The 18,321-nt window shown below is 39.0% G+C and overlaps 1 protein-coding gene across 1 annotated transcript; it reads left to right on the top strand.

Annotated features, from left to right (window-relative positions):
* Positions 1-285: 285 nt before the first annotated feature.
* Positions 286-17,910, top strand: gpaa1 (glycosylphosphatidylinositol anchor attachment 1). The gene is given in 13 exon segments (XM_039753797.1): positions 286-486; positions 2,072-2,251; positions 2,479-2,590; positions 4,559-4,706; positions 5,701-5,802; positions 6,730-6,926; positions 8,575-8,771; positions 9,449-9,602; positions 10,029-10,088; positions 13,445-13,641; positions 13,954-13,986; positions 13,988-14,122; positions 16,955-17,910. Coding segments are annotated over 13 exon segments (1,833 nt in total). The 5' UTR covers positions 286-412; the 3' UTR covers positions 17,199-17,910.
* The last annotated feature ends 411 nt before the right edge of the window (positions 17,911-18,321 follow it).

Here is an 18,321-nt window from a genome sequence, read left to right as displayed (position 1 = left end):
AACAGAACGCGCTGGCTCCTCGAATAGACAATCCCGTTTCACAGGATGCCGGAAGTGAGTGCTCACATATTACAGTCCGACCAGTAGCCAGAAACTGAACAATTTTTTTAGTCCTGTAAGATTCCTTTTTTTTTAAACATTATCTAGTTGAACCTTTCGTGAGTAAAGGAATAAGTTAATTGACATATTATCTGGTGAAGCTAGTGAATACCCTTTCCAAGCTCGCAGGGTGGGACCGCCCCTGCGAGTTCCCTGTAGTTTCTATCCGGACATATTTTCCGTGCTGTTACTTCCTGTCTCTTGCTTAACGCTCCGCTCTGTCTTGACAGTTGTTCCCGGCGACGGCAGTGTTTCCTAGTTCATCTGCTACGGGACATTCATCTTTGGCTTCTAAAGTAACTGTGGCAATACGATGGGTCTGCTTTCGGACCCTAACCGCAGACGAGCGCTCACCAACTTGGTGACCCGACTGAACACCCCACTGTGGTGAGTTATATTTTAAATTTATTGTTAAGCTTTTTCCTTATAGGGGCCAAAAAATCGCTTTTTTGTGGATCTCATGCGCTGCTGGTTGTTGCAGTTATCTGTTTTCTCGGTATTTTAAATGCGAGAGTGCTACGTTGCTGTTGCTGAATTTCCATGCATTGGTGTCATTTTTTAACAAACTTCTTTTGATATTTTTTGATTATGTTGACCAGAGCGCTGGCTATCACCGTGATGTTTTATATGTACTGTATAGAAACCTTAAGAGTGACACGCCCTTTAACAAGACCCCCATTTCACGGATCTTTTCGTAAACTGACTGTTCCAGGCTTTAAGTTTATGCCTTTCTCATCCCTGCTGGTGTTTTATTATTGCAGTTTTACAATTAATTTTGTTACTCTAGTTTTAAGAGCGTGCATATAAACCATCACAATATGCCAAATGAAACAATTGTGACACTTTTTGACTAATATAAGTGATGCATAATATATTTTTCCACCTATCCAAGTCATCTGACCATAGCACTAGATTCATCATTACAGATTTGAAAACTGTATGTAAGAACTGCACTTTTTGTGTTAATTATATATCTGAGTTATTGAAGTATTGACTTTTTTCTTTATCTTCTCTATTTTTTTTATATGTCATTTATTCAATCTTATTTTGTTTTTCTATTCTTGCAGCTTTTTCCTTGCCATCTTGTAAAGCACATTGAGCTACAACCTTTGTATGAAAATGTGCTATAGAAATAAATGTTGTTGTTATTCTGAGCAGAGTCATCGGAAAACTGGATAACACTTAGCCCAGGGAATAGCATGCCCCTCTGTCCCAATGGGATAGGCTTGAATTCTGCCCATTCACTGTCTCTGTGGCATTTACATGTTAACCCCATGCCTGCGTAGATTTTTCATAGATTACTCCAGTTACCTGCTCCAGTTTTCCTTTGATTTCTTAAAGATGGCGTAGGTTGGTTTAGTTAGCAACTCTGACATGATGCCATGTAAGTGATTGTGTCCCATGTTCTACTGGAACCCAATCCAGGATTGGTCCTGCCTTATGTCACTCATGCCAGCTCCCTATAATGTTAAATGTTGGTAATAAAATCAGGTTGTAGATTTGGTTGTTTGGCAAGATGTACAAGCTAGTGGAGCATAAAGACTCACATTTAAGGTACGGCACAAAAACCATAATACTACGGCTCAGGACATACTGCATATCTAGAGGAGAGCAGAGTGGCACAGAACTTAACCCTTTCTTGAGGTACTTTAGGAAGAGGTGGATCATCAGGATGAGTTGGAGAGGTCAGGCAGCAGTTAATGGGAGAAAAATACTGTAGGTGTGTATGTAATCCCTAAAATTCTCCAGTGTTGTTATCTCATCACAGTAAATGAATATTTTTCTCAGCAGGAAAGACACCCTCGACAGCAGTCTACAACTCAAACTACTCATCCCTACAATGTCCTGTTTATGTTTTTATGTTAACTTTTGTTTAGTCAGATGTCTCTTTTTATTTATTTTTGTATTTCTGATGTTATCATCTGCCTAGCAGCCATCCTGGTAGTAAGTTATCATTACTTTTGTTTACTAGTGTCATGTGCTACATTGTGGGCATAACATGGTTCTTGGGACTTGCATTTGAACCCTTCACACTAAGGACTTATATGTCAGAGAACGCCATGGGTTCTACTATGGTGGAGGAGAAATTTGTATATGGAGATCGTGCACTTTCATATTCGCGTGAATTTTCAGGACACAGGAAGAAGGTCGGGTGAGTAAACGACTCGTAACTCATTATTTTTGGCATTGAAATGTGTGAAATTACTGGTATGTTCAGCACAGTTAAGTACATTGTTAAATCTGTATTATCTTTTGTAATGCTGGTCTACACAAAATATATTTTGTATACCATCATTTTTTGTTAAAATAATTAATTTCAGACACACACTTCTGTCTTCAATAAGAACTTGATGCATAATTATTGACTCTGTTTAACAGAGGACTTCCAGTAGATTGGCTGGGGAAGACAATGAAAAGCAGAGGTCTTGAAGTTTATAAACAAACATTTTCCCGCACATTGCCTTTTCCCGATGAAAGTAAGGAGAGATACGTAAGTATGTCGAGCTACTTTTGAGCTAACTATTGTTTCATTTGTAGTGAAAATGCCCACTATGTGATTATAACCATTTATTGTCTGTTTTACCTGCAATTTTATCACTCTGTAATTTAATATTGTTTTTTATCAGTATGCTGCTGCTGGAATATGTGAATTCTTCCTTGGGTATTAATTATCTATCTATCTGTCTATCTACAGTGCATCCGGAAAGTATTCACAGTGCATCACTTTTGCCACATTTTGTTATGTTACAGCCTTATTCCAAAATGGATTAAATTCATTTTTTTCCTCAGAATTCTACACACAACACCCCATAATGACAATGTGAAAAAGTTTACTTGAGGTTTTTGCAAATTTATTAAAAATAAAAAAACCTGCGAAATCACATGTACATAAGTATTCACAGCCTTTGCTCAATACTTTGTTGATGCACCTTTGGCAGCAATTACAGCCTCAGGTCTTTTTGAATATGATGCCGTAAGCTTGGCACACCTATCCTTGGCCAGTTTCGCCCATTCCTCTTTGCAGCACCTCTCAAGCTCCATCAGGATGGATGGGAAGCATCGGTGCACAGCCATTTTAAGATCTCTCCAGAGATGTTCAATCACATTCAAGTCTGGGCTCTGGCTGGGCCACTCAAGGACATTCACAGAGTTGTCCTGAAGCCACTCCTTTGATATCTTGGCTGTGTGCTTAGGGTTGTTGTCCTGCTGAAAGATGAATCGTCGCCCCAGTCTGAGGTCAAGAGCGCTCTGGAGCAGGTTTTCATCCAGGATGTCTCTGTACATTGCTGCAGTCATCTTTCACTTTATCCTGACTAGTCTCCCAGTTCCTGCCGCTGAAAAACATCCCCATAGCATGATGCTGCCACCACCATGCTTCTCTGTAGGGATGGTATTGGCCTGGTGATGAGCGGTGCCCGGTTTCCTCCAAACGTGACGCCTGGCATTTACCCAAAGAGTTCAATCTTTGTCTCATCAGACCAGAGAATTTTGTTTCTCATAGTCTGAGAGCCCTTCAGGTGCCTTTTGGCAAACTCCAGGCGGGCTGCCATGTGCCTTTTACTAAGGAGTGGCTTCCGTCTGGCCACTCTACCATACAGGCCTGATTGGTGGATTGCTGCAGAGATGGTTGTCCTTCTGGAAGGTTCTCCTCTCTCCACAGAAGACCTCTGGAGCTCTGACAGAGTGACTATCGGGTTCTTGGTCACCTCCCTGACTAAGCCCCTTCTCCCCCGATCGCTCAGTTTAGATGGCCGGCCAGCTGTAGGAAGAGTCCTGGTGGTTTCGAACTTCTTCCACTTACGGATGATGGAGGCCACTGTGCTCATTCGGACCTTCAAAGCAGCAGACATTTTTCTGTAACCTTCCCCAGATTTGTGCTTCGAGACAATCCTGTCTCGGAGGTCTACAGACAATTCCTTTGACTTCATGCTTGGTTTGTGCTCTGACATGAACTGTCACCTGTGGGACCTTCTATAGACAGGTGTGTGCCTTTCCAAATCATGTCCAATCAACTGAATTTACCACAGGTGGACTCCAATGAAGCTGTAGAAACATCTCAAGGATGATCAGGGGAAACAGGATGCACCTGAGCTTAATCTTGAGCTTCGTGGCAAAGGCTCTTAATACTTATGTACATGTGCTTTCTCAATTTTTTTATTTTTAATAAATTTGCAAAAATCTCAAGTAAACTTTTTTCACATCATTATGTGGTGTTGTGTGTAGAATTCTGAGGAAAAAAATGAATTTAATCCATTTTGGAATAAGGCTGTAACATAACAATGTGGAAAAAGTGATGCGCTGTGAATACTTTCTGGATGCACTATTTGTGAACTTTAAGTCATTTGTGTGATGTTTTCTAAGGCACTCTATATTTAAGGTTTGATATTTAACAACACTCAGTTTTCCCAGAGGTGACATGTATGTCTAAACATCTTTTTATGTTTATCTTTCTGTCTAGATGGTGAAAGGTACAAATGTCTATGGGATCTTGCGTGCCCCACGTGCACCACGCACTGAGTCCATCTTGCTGAGTGCCACATGCAGTGAAGGAAGCAACAATAACCAGGCAGTGGGGTTACTGCTGGCACTTGCCTCATATTTTAGGGGTTAGTTTCGAGTTCTTCCATCCATCCATTTATGAACCCGTATCTCTAGTTTTTGGTTTGCTGGGGGCTGTGATGTTGGGAGGCAGGAAGTTATCCCAGAAGAACTGGGGACAAGGAAAGAATAAACCCTGGAAAAGCTGGCAGTAACTTTTGAATATGAAAAAAATATATTCTTTTCCCAAAAGTTATCTTTTATTTTCCTTCAGTCTTTTTATTGGCTGTTATTAAAGTTTTAGAGCTGTCAGGTTTGCCATTTTGTTTTATGGCTTCTTTTCTGACTGTTACCACTTTTTTTTCCATTTAATGATGTGAAAGTAGGTTTTATTTCATATTTCCGCTTCTCCCCATTAAAATAAAAGGAAATAACTTCAACCTTTTAGAGAATACAACATTAAGTAATTAAATCACCTTGTTCTATATTATATTGAGTAATGAATGTGTGGAAGTAATTATTTTGGTTGATATTCACATTGTGGGGTGGGGTGAGCCTGTGGCTGTGAGCCTAGGGATCTGCGCCAGCAATTGGAAGGTTGCTGGTTCGAATCCTGTAAATGCCACTCTGTTGATCAAGGCCCTTGACCTACAATTGCTCCGTTCTGGTTATGATGTTAACCTGCATTCGTGTCCTGCAAGCACATCGTCCACTTGCAAGGGAAAATTCAGGGGTTGGTGGCAGGACTGGCACTCCAGCCACTGTAAAAAAAAACACCCTGTTCCATTTGAACTAGTATGGTGCTGAGATGTCACTCAGTGCCCGTCTGCATTCAGTTCCTAATTTGGTATTCTGGGATGGTTCGTTTTGTGGTGGGTGCAGAAACGCGATGTGTCAGTGCATGCTCCTAACCTCTCACATTGTGTGGTTAATGTAATGTAATATTGTGGCTCTGATGCATTTTTTTCCAATACATGTTCATACTCTCTCAGTATATACAAGATGAAGTCAGGCTTACAGTCAGTAATTTAGATTTGATTATGTTCAATCTCTTCACTATAGGTCAGATTTACTGGGCCAAAGACATCATATTCTTGGTGAATGAGCATGACCTGATTGGAATGGAGGCTTGGCTAGAAGCCTATCATGATGTCAACATGACAGGTGAGTGTTTGATGCAGTTGCTAAAGTACTGATTTTGGAGAGATGTAGTTTAAAGTGTTTTGATTTATAAAGTGGCTATGTCCAAAAAATTCATTTTGTTGTGCGACTGTAATACAGAAGTCTGCCTTAGCTTTTATTTAATCTAAACATTAGTTTCTGATATTTTGTGTTATGAACCTATGATATGTTAATTATCAGAGGAGCACTAAGCATAAATGGTAAACATAGTGATTCTTTTTTTATTTGTAATCTACTGTCAGAAGGGAATATTAATAATGTATGAAATCACATGTTTAGTCCCATTTTTGCTTTCCATGTAGCCCTGAGGAAGGCACCTAAATGTGAGTCCAAATGTATAATAATAATAATTCTTTGCATTTATATAGCGCTTTTCTCACTACTCAAAGCGCTCAGCAATTGCAGGTTAAGGGCCTTGCTCAAGGGCCCAACAGAGCAGAGTCCCTTTTGGCATTTATGGGATTCAAACCGGCAACCTTCGGATTGCCAGTGCAGATCCTTAGCCTCAGAGCCACCACTCCAAGAAAGATGACTGTATATAAAATGCATACTGAGGTGCTATTTACAATGAAATGTTAAGTCAAATTACAGTTTTTGCCTAATTTTATAAAATGAATGTGTTTTTGTCCTTTCAAGTAGCAGGTGCATACTGCAACTATTTATGTTTGTTAGAATTCTATACTGACTTTAACTGTTTATAATTTATTTTAGTGCAGTGTTCTGTATCATAGAATCCCCACTTTTGGAATTTCCATTATTAAAGTGTCTGTGTAGTCTAGTTCTGCTTTGTCTCGTGCTCTGGATCTAGTGAGTTAGTTTAGTGAGCCGTCCATAACCAGGTTTAGTAACCAAGTCTCTTTCTCATATTATCTCAAATGACTTAATTTATTCTTATTTTCTTCTTCCTAGGTATCCAGTCATCCCCAATGCAGGGTCGTGCTGGTGCTATCCAGGCTGCTGTCTCTCTTGAGTTGAGCAGTGATGTCATTACCAGCTTTGATGTGGTTGTAGAGGGACTGAACGGGCAGCTTCCTAATCTGGACCTAGTTAACCTCTTTTATGCTTTCTGTCAAAAGATCGGCATGCTGTGCACTATTCAGGGCAAGGTAACAATCGATGAGCATTCCTAGCAAAAATTCCAAACAGCAGCGTATGGCACAGTAGTTCATGCTGTTGCTTCACAACTTCAAGAGACTCAAGTTGACCAGATCATTGTCTGTGTAGAGTTTGTCCATTCTTTTCTTATTCAAATGGGTTTTCGTGTTACATAATCCACAGTCTTTCCACATCTCAAAAAAGTGCAGGTTAGGTTTATTAGCAGGTAGAAATTGACCTGGTGTTAGTGAATGTTGGTGTGTGCATGAGAGTGCTGTGCAGTGTACTCTTAACTCATCCATGGTTGGTTGGTGTTTTATGCCTAAGGCTGCCAAGGTGGAATCAGGCCCCTTGTCATTGTAAACTTTAATAAGTTAATTTTGTTTATGGTATGTGGCACACAAGTAAATATTAAATGGGTTTTATATTTCAGTTTTCTTCACTTTATTTACAAGAATATTTTAAATTTAAATAAGTTTTAAATTTAAATGATTATAGTATGGGCGGCACGGTGGCGCATTGGTAGCACCGCTGCCTCGCAGTTAGGAGTTTGTTCTCCCCGTGTCTGTGTGGGTTTCCTCCCACAGTCCACACACATGCAGGTTAGGTGCATTGGCGATTCTAAATTGTCCTTGGTGTGTGTATGTATGTGTGTGTGTGCGTGCCCTGTGTTGGGCTGGCGCCCTGCCCAGGGTTTGTTTCCTGCCTTGCGCCCTGTGTTGGCTGGGATTGGCTCCAGCAGACCCCCGTGACCCTGTAGTTAGGATATAGCGGGTTGGGTAATGGATGGATGGATGATTATAGTATCCACTGTTAAATTATTAAAAAAATGTTCAAATATTAAATTAATACCATTCTATCTTCAATGTGCAGCATTAACATTATCACAACTGTGAATTGGATTAACTGGGTTACAGAATGTTATGCTATTAACATTATTGTTGAAATATTCATTTTGAATTATATTGCACTCCGGTAACTTGTGATTACCTGATAATTTAAAACAGCAGTGATGTCATTGAGAAATAAATTGACAGAGGGTTTTTTTTTTTTTAAATTGGTGCTGCACAGTCTACACAAAATTTAAGGACTGATGTTTGATCAAACTGAATTCTAAAAGGTACCATCCTGTATGTGATATGAGATGCAATCTATTAGTTCCTCATCTACACACACAAACTTGTGTGTCAACCACTGATCTATTGTCCAACCAAACTAAGTCTAAGTTGAGCAGTCTTGCTGAGTTTTAATTACATCATTTTTGCACCTTGGCAATATCTTTATTCCATTGGCAGTTCAGAATATACTTTTTCTAGCAAAGTACTTTGTTCTTTACCTGCCATATTCACCGTCTCAGTGAGAAATTTATGAATTGAAACCGTTGCAAGTGCATAATTCTTCTGCAATTTCCAAAATATCAAATACTATATGTATTATTTTAAAAGGTCACAGTGTGCAAAGTACCTCCAGTTTAATGCAAAAATATTTCAGACTGACAGCAGATTATTAGGTAATTGAGAGATGTGCCATTTAATATATATGTTTTGTGTTTAACTCCTGTGCTTGCTTTACTCATTATTCTCCTGGCCTCAGCTCCTTACCTCCTACGTATCCCACTGTCACCTTTTATTGAAATGATGTCTTTTCTTGCCTTTACAGCTCCAGCGTAATGACTGGGATACATTGCCAGGGTATTCTCATTCTCTAAATACCATGTTATTGATGGTTCTGAAGCAAAGCTCTGGTCGACCACAAGGTGACCACGGACTCTTCCTGCGTTACCACGTGGAGGCAGTAACCTTACGTGGAATCAACAGCTTCCGTCAGTACAAGTTTGACATGTCCACTGTTGGCAAGTCAGTATATTTCCCCGAGTTTCTAATGATATTTGGCACACCTCTATACATTTATTTTCAGTTTATTTCCTCATACTCTTGCTTCTGACTCTAATCAACCAATCCTGTTTTAGAATAATGAGTACTAACAGGACATGCTTTACAGCATGTAACATTAAAAGCCAAACTTACAGTTGTGGTATTGTGAATATTCAGTTTTGATTTAAGGTATGGTTAATGCACAGCCGTACCAAGAGCTACAATAGAGTTTTGTTTAATTACTTTAGTAAAGGGTCAGTAAGTTTGCATGATTTTATTTCAAAGTGCAATAAAGAATAAATTAAGTAAGCCAACAACACAGCACAGCACAGCAGTAACTGTTAAGACTGAGTTATGTTTCCTGTAAATCTGACTCCTGACTATTCTATCAAATAGGCTCTGTGTATCATAAAGATAGGCTGTGCTCCAAGCAAGTTTACTGTCTTCATACAAATGTAATTTTTACCTTTTGTTTCTGCTGTTATACTATAAAGTCAGACATAGACACTACTGTGTAATTAACAGTTGTAATTTAAAAACCTGTTTTATTTATTTTTGGTGGTCTAGCTAATATGAGTGTAATGCTTGTCATGGTGTCTTTTGTTTGCAAGTCATGTGAAAGTGACTGACATTTCTCAGAGGTTGCTTTTTGTTTCCAGACTCATTGAGGGAATGTTCCGAAAGCTTAACAATCTTCTTGAAAGATTTCACCAGTCTTACTTCTTTTATCTGCTCCCATCTCTTACACGTTTTGTCTCCATTGGCTACTACATGCCAGCCTTCAGCTTTCTCATTCTTATTTTGATGCTGCGAGTATCCTTTTTACAATTATGTCAAATTTTAAACTACTTCAAAAACTCATTTAGCCAATAATTACAATTGTATTTTGAAAGCTTATGGTGGTTAGGATTAAAATGCCTGCTTTACCCTTAACTCTACATCAGTATATTATCATGTGAATCTCACACAGAAATACTAAAACAAGTCCTATTATGTAATCATAACAAGGCAAGATTATAATAATCTGTAACACCATACACTGTTTTCTCACCTATATAATTCAGAAGGTGCAAAAACCATAAGTCTTTTCTTTTCAGAAATGGGCATATTTATAAAAAAAAGCCAACTGAAGAAATCATAGTTAATGATCTAATGCAGGTTTTCAAGAGCAGTGCTGCATAGCAACGTTTCTGTTTCTTGCCAGTTTGTGTTCAGCATCTTTCCTTGACTGCTCTATAGGCACTTGATCTTTGGGTTCAGCTGAGTAATACTCCTCGTGTTCAAGATGATGAAGAACAGGTCAGTGTTTTTGCAATGTAATCATAAGGCAACATACAAAGGGGAAAAAAGAGGACAGATTACTGCAGAAATACATTCTGATGTGTTCCCTTTTCAGTATATTACAGTGGAAGTTCTTGTAAAATGCGCACCATTTTTCTACATACCGAGTTATGCGTGTTAGAATGTACAATATTAAAGGGTGACTTGATGAGTGCTCCAAAAACAACTCTCATTGGTCATCATTGCCACCCTTTAATATTGTACATCCTAACATGAGGTCTTGCATTGAATTCGAGGGTAGCTGTAAAATGATTAGGTTTAAAGGTTAATTTATTAAATTTGTCTTGTGTAACCTGTACATTGCAGAGTAGATAAAATGTTAACACAGAGCAACATACTGTAAGTATCTGACCTCTCTGCATAGAGAGCAACACAAATAAAAAAGGAAATATATTCTTTAGTAAATAAACTTGTAGTATATTTTTCAAGTTTTAGTTTGATTACTTCTTCATTGTACATATTGTGGACTGTCTGACATCTGTGATTGTCTTGTCAAGGCTTTGGTGTCTGGAGCGGCTTTTGCCACCAAATACTGAGAAACTTTGTAGGCTCAATCATGCATGTGCAAAACATATCCTACTAGCTAGGCACGTAAAGTTTTACAGAAAACAGGTCGTGTGTCTAGTTTATTGTTAATGTTTTAAAATAAGGCTTTACACTGCTATGAATAGTACAATAGGCAAGCTCACCTTTTAATCACATTGGCATTAATAACACAGTACAGAATGAGTAATGTTTAAATTTATAAATTCTGGCATTATGCATAATTTTTCATCCACCCGTGCTTTTTGTATATGTAAAAGTATAAAATAACATACTTACAAACATCTAATCTAAAAAGAAATGTAAATGGATAGGTCTAAGCTGTTTTCCTTAGACCATTTTTTTTCCTTTTATTTCAGAGTTAACCAAATCAAAAAGTAAGAATGATGGTGGATATTCATTTTTTATTTTGTGCCTATTGATTTTTTTTGTTGCAAATTTGTTAATATGCACCCATTACAGGCATGAAGTAAAAGGGTTTAAGGCCATATAGTTGATATCGCAGCATCCTTATCTGGATTCAGCAATTGTCCTCTATTATGAAGAAAGGGTGCAATGATTTTGTTATGTAATTGTCTGCTTTGTTTTTAACAATGGGATTTTCTTCACCATCACACATACATTACATTACTTTATGGACAAGAATACTCAACTGCTGTTCTTAAACCAAAGTAACTGAACCACATGTATTTATTTTAAAGAAGAAAGTTATACAATGTATTTATAAACACCTGAATTATTGAAATTCAGTAATTTAATTGATGTATCTATAGGAGTGTTGTGAGCCAAGTGGAAAATCAGTCTCACAGCAAAACCCAAGAGCCAGCTGCAGTGATACAGGCCGGCAGGAAGACACACTCATATTTGTCTAATAGACATGTACAGTGGAGGAAATAATTATTTGACCCCTCACTGATTTTGTAAGTTTGTCCAATGACAAAGAAATGAAAAGTCTCAGAACAGTATCATTTCAATGGTAGGTTTATTTCAACAGTGGCAGATTGCACATCAAAAGGAAAATCGAAAAAATAACTTTAAATAAAAGATAGAAATTGATTTGCATTTCATTGAGAGAAATAAGTTTTTGAACCCTCTAACAAAAAAAGACTTAATACTTAGTGGAAAAACCCTTGTTTGCAAGCACAGAGGTCAAACGTTTCTTGTAATTGATGACCAAGTTTGCACATTTTAGGAGGAATGTTGGTCCACTCCTCTTTGCAGATCATCTCTAAATCCCTAAGGTTTCGAGGCTGTCTCTGTGCTACTCTGAGCTTGAGCTCCCTCCATAGGTTTTCTATTGGATTAAGGTCCGGAGACTGACTAGGCCACTCCATGACCTTAATGTGCTTCTTCTTGAGCCACTCCTTTGTTGCCTTTGCTGTATGTTTTGGGTCATTGTCGTGCTGGAACACCCATCCACGACCCATTTTCAGTTTCCTGGCAGAGGGAAGGAGATTGTCGCTCAGGATTTCACGATACATGGCTCCGTCCATTTTCCCGTTAATGCGATTAAGTTGTCCTGTGCCCTTAGCAGAAAAACACCCCCAAAGCAAAATGTTTCCACCCCATGCTTGACGGTGGGGACGGTGTTTTGGGGTCATAGGCAGCATTTTTCTTCCTCCAAACACAGCGAGTTGAGTTAATGCCAAAGAGCTCTATTTTGGTCTCATCAGACCACAGCACCTTCTCCCAGTCACTCTCTGAATCATTCAGGTGTTCATTGGCAAACTTCAGACGGGCCTGCACATGTGCCTTCTTGAGCAGGGGGACCTTGCGAGCCCTGCAGGATTTTAATCCATTGCGGTGTAATGTGTTTCCAATGGTTTTCTTGGTGACTGTGGTCCCTGCTAATTTGAGGTCATTAACTAACTCCTCCCGTGTAGTTCTAGGATTCTTTTTCACCTTTCTCAGAACCATTGACACCCACGAGGTGAGATCTTGCGTGGAGCCCCAGAGCGAGGTCGATTGATGGTCATTTTGTGCTCCTTCCATTTTCGAACAATCGCACCAACAGTTGTCACCTTCTCTCCCAGCTTCTTGCTAATGGTTTTGTAGCCCATTCCAGCCTTGTGCAGGTCTACAATTTTGTCTCTGACATCCTTGGACAGCTCTTTGGTCTTTCCCATGTTGTAGAGTGTGGAGTCTGCTCGATTGATTGATTCTGTGGACAGGTGTCTTTTATACAGGTGACTAGTTAAGACAGGTGTCCTTAATGAGGGTGACTAATTGAGTAGAAGTGTCTAACCACTCTGTGGGAGCCAGAACTCTTAATGGTTGGTAGGGGTTCAAAAACTTATTTCCCTCAATGAAATGCAAATCAATTTCTATCTTTTATTTAAAGTTATTTTTTCAATTTTCCTTTTGATGTGCAATCTGCCACTGTTGAAATAAACCTACCATTGAAATGATACTGTTCTGAGACTTTTCATTTCTTTGTCATTGGACAAACTTACAAAATCAGTGAGGGGTCAAATAATTATTTCCTCCACTGTATGTAACTTGCAGGCTCACCACAATGAGACTGTTTCTTCGGTTTTACATTAAAATACAAAAGCTCTGTCTAGCTATCCACTATTTTAGGCCTGAAAAAGCCTGATCATGGCAATCATTTCAAATTTTTAGTCGATCTTGGCACACTCAAATAACATAATTCTGCTATTCTTGAGGACCTAGAAATGCTGTCTCTTTCAAGTAGTTAAGACCATTCCAAAGAATGATCCCTTGATTTTCAGCAGATATGTTTGTCTCATTTTGTCTCTTTCTCTCGGCAGGACCCAGGTCCCAGCATGTTGTCTCTTGCGACCCCTATCTTCATATGCCACTTGACGGGCTTGGCCTTGTACTTTCTGCCCATACTGAGTCAGGATATGGCCACCCAACACTTTCCAGTGTCTGAGACAGAGGCTGTGGTTTTCACTGCCATCGCCATATATGTAGCGGGTCTGGCCTTACCACATAACACTCACAGGTATTTGTTGTTATATGTCTAGAAACAAAATAACCATTTGAAGAATTACTCAAGTTTGGTGGTATCCCTTCAGAAAACTGTATATTTACACTTTTACCCACTATGTTGCTTTTATTCTATTTAAAACAGTTTTGAATTCTTTGTATCACTTGCTGCTTAGTAGAACAACTTAATAGACAACTGAACAGTTAAAAAAAAACAGAATTATTATGGATAATGAAAAAAGCTCATTCTAGTGAGATTTGATTCATGTAGGCACAGTAGCAGGTGGACGTTTACAGATTTAAGGAATTAACTACCATTTGATTTCAGGGCACTGTCTGGAAATGGCACAGAGTGCGGCTGGAAGTTTGAAACTCTTATCTCTTCTGTACCTTGCTGTGCTCCTTGGCTGTACAGCGCTGATTAATTTCTCCTTGGGCTTCATCTTAGCTGTCACTATGGTCCCCATGGCAGCATTTGTCCAGCCCAGTGGACCCAGGTATATACCTTCTCATTGCTATTATAGTTATCATGTCATTCTTTGCAAATATACCATTATCTATTATGAAGGCATTTATAAAAGTTTCGTTAAGGGGGTTGTCTGACATCTAAAATGCATCAGGTTGGTTTAATCCATCAGTCACTGAAGTTTTAATAACTGAATTTCAAAGTTCAAAATATCAGAGGAATCTATAAAATAATACAAATATATGAGACAATAATCAGACATGGCACAGAGCGGACGCATTTCCAGAAAAGAACTTCTAGCCAGGTAGCATTAGATGGCTGTCCCTCTGTCTGCTTCTCACCATTTTATTCATAAATATGGCAAGCTGGGACAAATCTCATTTTCCTCCATCTATTTACTCAAACCCAGAAACTTGATAAATTGGATACAAGATAATCTTGAGTATGAAAAATCATTGGTTAATTTATTCAGTATAGTAATAACCCTTGAAATTTTAAGTGAAGAAAGAACCCAACTTGACTAAAGGGATAAGTAGATTGTGTTTGTAACAGATGAATTAGCGTTGCTGCATAAACTTGAGAGCTGACGGCTGATTTACAGGATGTAGAGAGCAGTCAAGTCACTGTAGAATGAGAGATTTGGTGTGTCAGAGGTACAGTATGGATTAACAGGTGAGAAAGCAGCAAAACACCCACAGAAGAAATGGTGATTTGAATTTGCTCAGATTTGGAAGCAACAAAGTAGTGGAACCTAAGGAAAAGAGCCCCAAGAACCAACGAAGCAGTGAAGGACACAAGGAGCAGAGACCTCCAATCCAAACGAGTATAAGACAAGTTAAAAAGAAGCATACTATTTAGCTCGGGGTTATATGGTATTTAAGGAGGAAATACACTTAACTTATATATAAACGTTTACACGTGGAAGTGTGTGTGTGTGCGCCTGTCCGGCCTGGAAGTGAGAGGTGGAGTCTGGGTAAGGGCTCTGCCTCCAAGGAAGCAGAAAACGTGCTTTGCCACTAATAACACAAGCGAGGGCAGCACGTCAGCAAAATTAAACCTCTGAAGAAAGACAGTTGCTTAGCCGCTAACATCAGCAAAAGAGAATCCCTTTTACTTTTCCTCCCGCCGCTAATACACAAGCAAGGCGAGCACGTTAGCAAAACGAATCCTCCTAGGAGAGAGACGCCCAGTGTAGTTCCTTTCAATGACCTGACATCTCTACATTTCAGTTTTTTTCTTGACAGTTTCAATAGTTTCTTGGACCCGGGCTTACACAGCTAGTAATAAGATAAGCTTCTTCAGAGCCCCTATATCTTGAAATAGGTTTCTTGGAGGTTGCTAGCCCATTTACATGAAATGTTTGGAACAGAATTTGATTCATAGAGGGCACAAGATTAAGGAAGAATGTTATAGGCATATCAAAATGTCAAACACAGTTCATCTTCCCTTCTTAGAACATACAGGAGGCATCCTGATAGTAGTTTGGTGCAGGAAGAAGTGGTTTCCTGTGTTCCAGTCAGTTCAGTTTTCCATAGGCAGACTCCAATCAAGTTCTCGACATATTGAAACAAACAGGATGTACCTGACCAAGTTTTGCAGTTTCACGGCAAATGGTCTGAATGCTTGCATGAATGAGAGATTTCAGTTTTGGATTTTTAATACCTTTTGCAAATAATTCTGAAAAAAATGTTTTCACATTGTCATTATGGGTTATTAAGTGTAGATTGATGGACAAAAATGGAAAATGTATCAATTTAAATTAAATCTACAACACAATACGGTGTGCAGAAAGTGAAGGGGTCTGAATACTTTTTTGAATCCTGTGTATGAGGGGTTCCCAAAAATTCCCAGAATTGTAAAAAAAAAAATAAAAAAATGATATAGTCCCATTTTAGTAACCGTCACAATACTCCCCATGAAATGCATTACACTAGTTCCAGCACTTCTTCCATTCCTGGAAACATTTCCTTTACCATGTCTAGAGCCTCCTGCATTTTCTTCCATGGTAGCAAATCGCCTTCTCTTCAGTCTCAATTTTAATTAATGGGACAAAAAGAAGTCAAAAGGGAGTGAGATCTAGTGACTATGGGGGATGCAAAACAACAAAACTCTGACTGATGATGTGATGTGTGCAAAAGCAAGCTGTTATGGTGCTTTCCCAGAGATACCACAGTAGTTCAGTGTAAAGTTGCTAATTAATAGTCTATTAAAGGGAAAGCAAACTCTTTATTACCACATTCCTTTGTCAAAAAAAATCATTGTTGCCTTCATGTTCGATGTGACCCGATGTGCTTTTTTTTTTTTTATTTGGATAAAAAAAATCACATAAGTCACTCACACAGTTGTAGAATAAATGTCAGATATATGCCATTGGTCAAATTAGCACAATGCCACGCGGCAGACTGATTAAATTGTAGCAGTAGAGTGGTGTACCGTGTTAACCATAGATTGATGCAGGAGAAAGTAGGGTGAAATGACACATTTTATTGGCTAATTAAATAGGTTTGTACTCTATTTAGTTAGCCAATAAAAGGTGTCATTTCACCCTACTTTCTTCTGATTAAATTATAGGCATACAATACCCAGCAGCATAGTTGACAACTACACCGTATTCTTGTGCTATTGACTGGTTTGTGAATTCTTGGGTCCCCCGTTGAATGAATATATATATATATATATATATATATATATGTGTGTGTGTGTGTAGCTGGCATTAGTATGAAGAGTTACCTCCTCATTCTGATTTTAAGACCTTTTCCTGTTTCAAATCCTGAAAATTGAACTAAATATCACTTGTACCCCTTATCAGTAGGTTGCATTACCAATGCTTGCATTTTCACCCTTATTCCTGCTCTCTTTCCAGGGTTCTGTATGCATTCGGACTTGTGCTCGTCAGCCCCGCCTGCACATTGCTTCTGAGCATTTACTTTTATCATTATCTCCTCGAATATCCCATCACACTTCTAGAGTGCTGGCAGCAATTTTTGATGGCCATTTCGCAGGGTATCTTAGACCACCACCTTTATGGGTCATTGGTGTACCCTCTAATATCTCTCTTCATTTATCCCTGCTGGCTGCAATTGTGGAACATTGTCTTCTGGAAGTAGAGCTTTTGTAGTAACAGTGTTGGTTGAAGCTGAACTTGGCAGAACATCTGCTGCTGGAGAAGACTCGTTAACTGAAGGAACTTACTACATCTCGAGCACATTTTATGTGTTTGACTTTCCCGAAAGAATATGTTGCAGCTTGAGTCTGATCATCTGAAAGGAAGCAGTGTTATTTTTTTGACTTCACAGCCAGTCCTCTTCATTCTTCTAGAAGAGGAGATGAGGTCGGTCTCTGCCTAGTGTTTTTGTTTCCAGGAAGTCCAGCTTGACACTCCGTCCAAAGTGTGACCTGATCAGGATTTACTTGGCAGCTGTCCTACTTGGAATGCAGAAATCTTTCCACTGGTGAATTTACAAAAAAACCTCCTTACAGTTTCTTGTGGTTACTGGATCATTTATCATCTCAGGACTTGAAACCAAATGTAAAATACTAAATAACACTAGCAGTGTATTTTGGAAGTTGAACATTTTCAGAGAAATTTATGTCCCATTCCCTTAAAATAACATTAGATGGTTCAGGTTTTCTGGAGAACCTTTTTGAAAGTTAAACAAATATAAAGTGTATACTTTGATGGATATGAGATTAATATAAACACAGTATTGTAAGAATACCAAATATTCAGAATGATAAATACTCTATTACACAAGTAAGTGATATAAAGAAGAGAATATCTAAATATTAAAAGAATATTCCAGTCTGATGCAGAAACAAGTTTTGCATTAATCATGGTGTCATAATTATCTCCATCCCACTTCTAATGCATACTGTCTTTGATTTGTGGAATTCATTATTGAGCCAATGGGCAGCATGGTGGCGCGGTGGGTAGCGCTCCTGCCTTTCAGTAAGAACCTGGGTTCGCTTCCTGGGTCCCCCCTGTGTGGACTTTGCATGTTCTCCCCGTGTCTGTGTGGGTTTCCTCCTACAGTCCAAAGACATGCAGGTTAGGTGCACTGGCGATCCTAAATTGTCCCTAGTGTGTACAGTATGTGTGCCCTGCGGTGTGCTGGCGCCCTGCCCGGGGTTTGTTTCCTGCCTTGCGCCCTGTGTTGGCTGGGATTAGGCTCCAGCAGACCCCCGTGACCCTGTAGTTAGGATAGTGGGTTGGATAATGGATGGAAGGAT

The sequence above is a fragment of the Polypterus senegalus genome, chromosome 5, assembly GCF_016835505.1.
Source record: "Polypterus senegalus isolate Bchr_013 chromosome 5, ASM1683550v1, whole genome shotgun sequence".
Lineage (NCBI taxonomy): Eukaryota > Metazoa > Chordata > Cladistia > Polypteriformes > Polypteridae > Polypterus > Polypterus senegalus.
The sequence above is the reverse complement of the archived record's forward strand: the minus strand, read 5'-3'. Positions and strand labels throughout refer to the sequence as shown.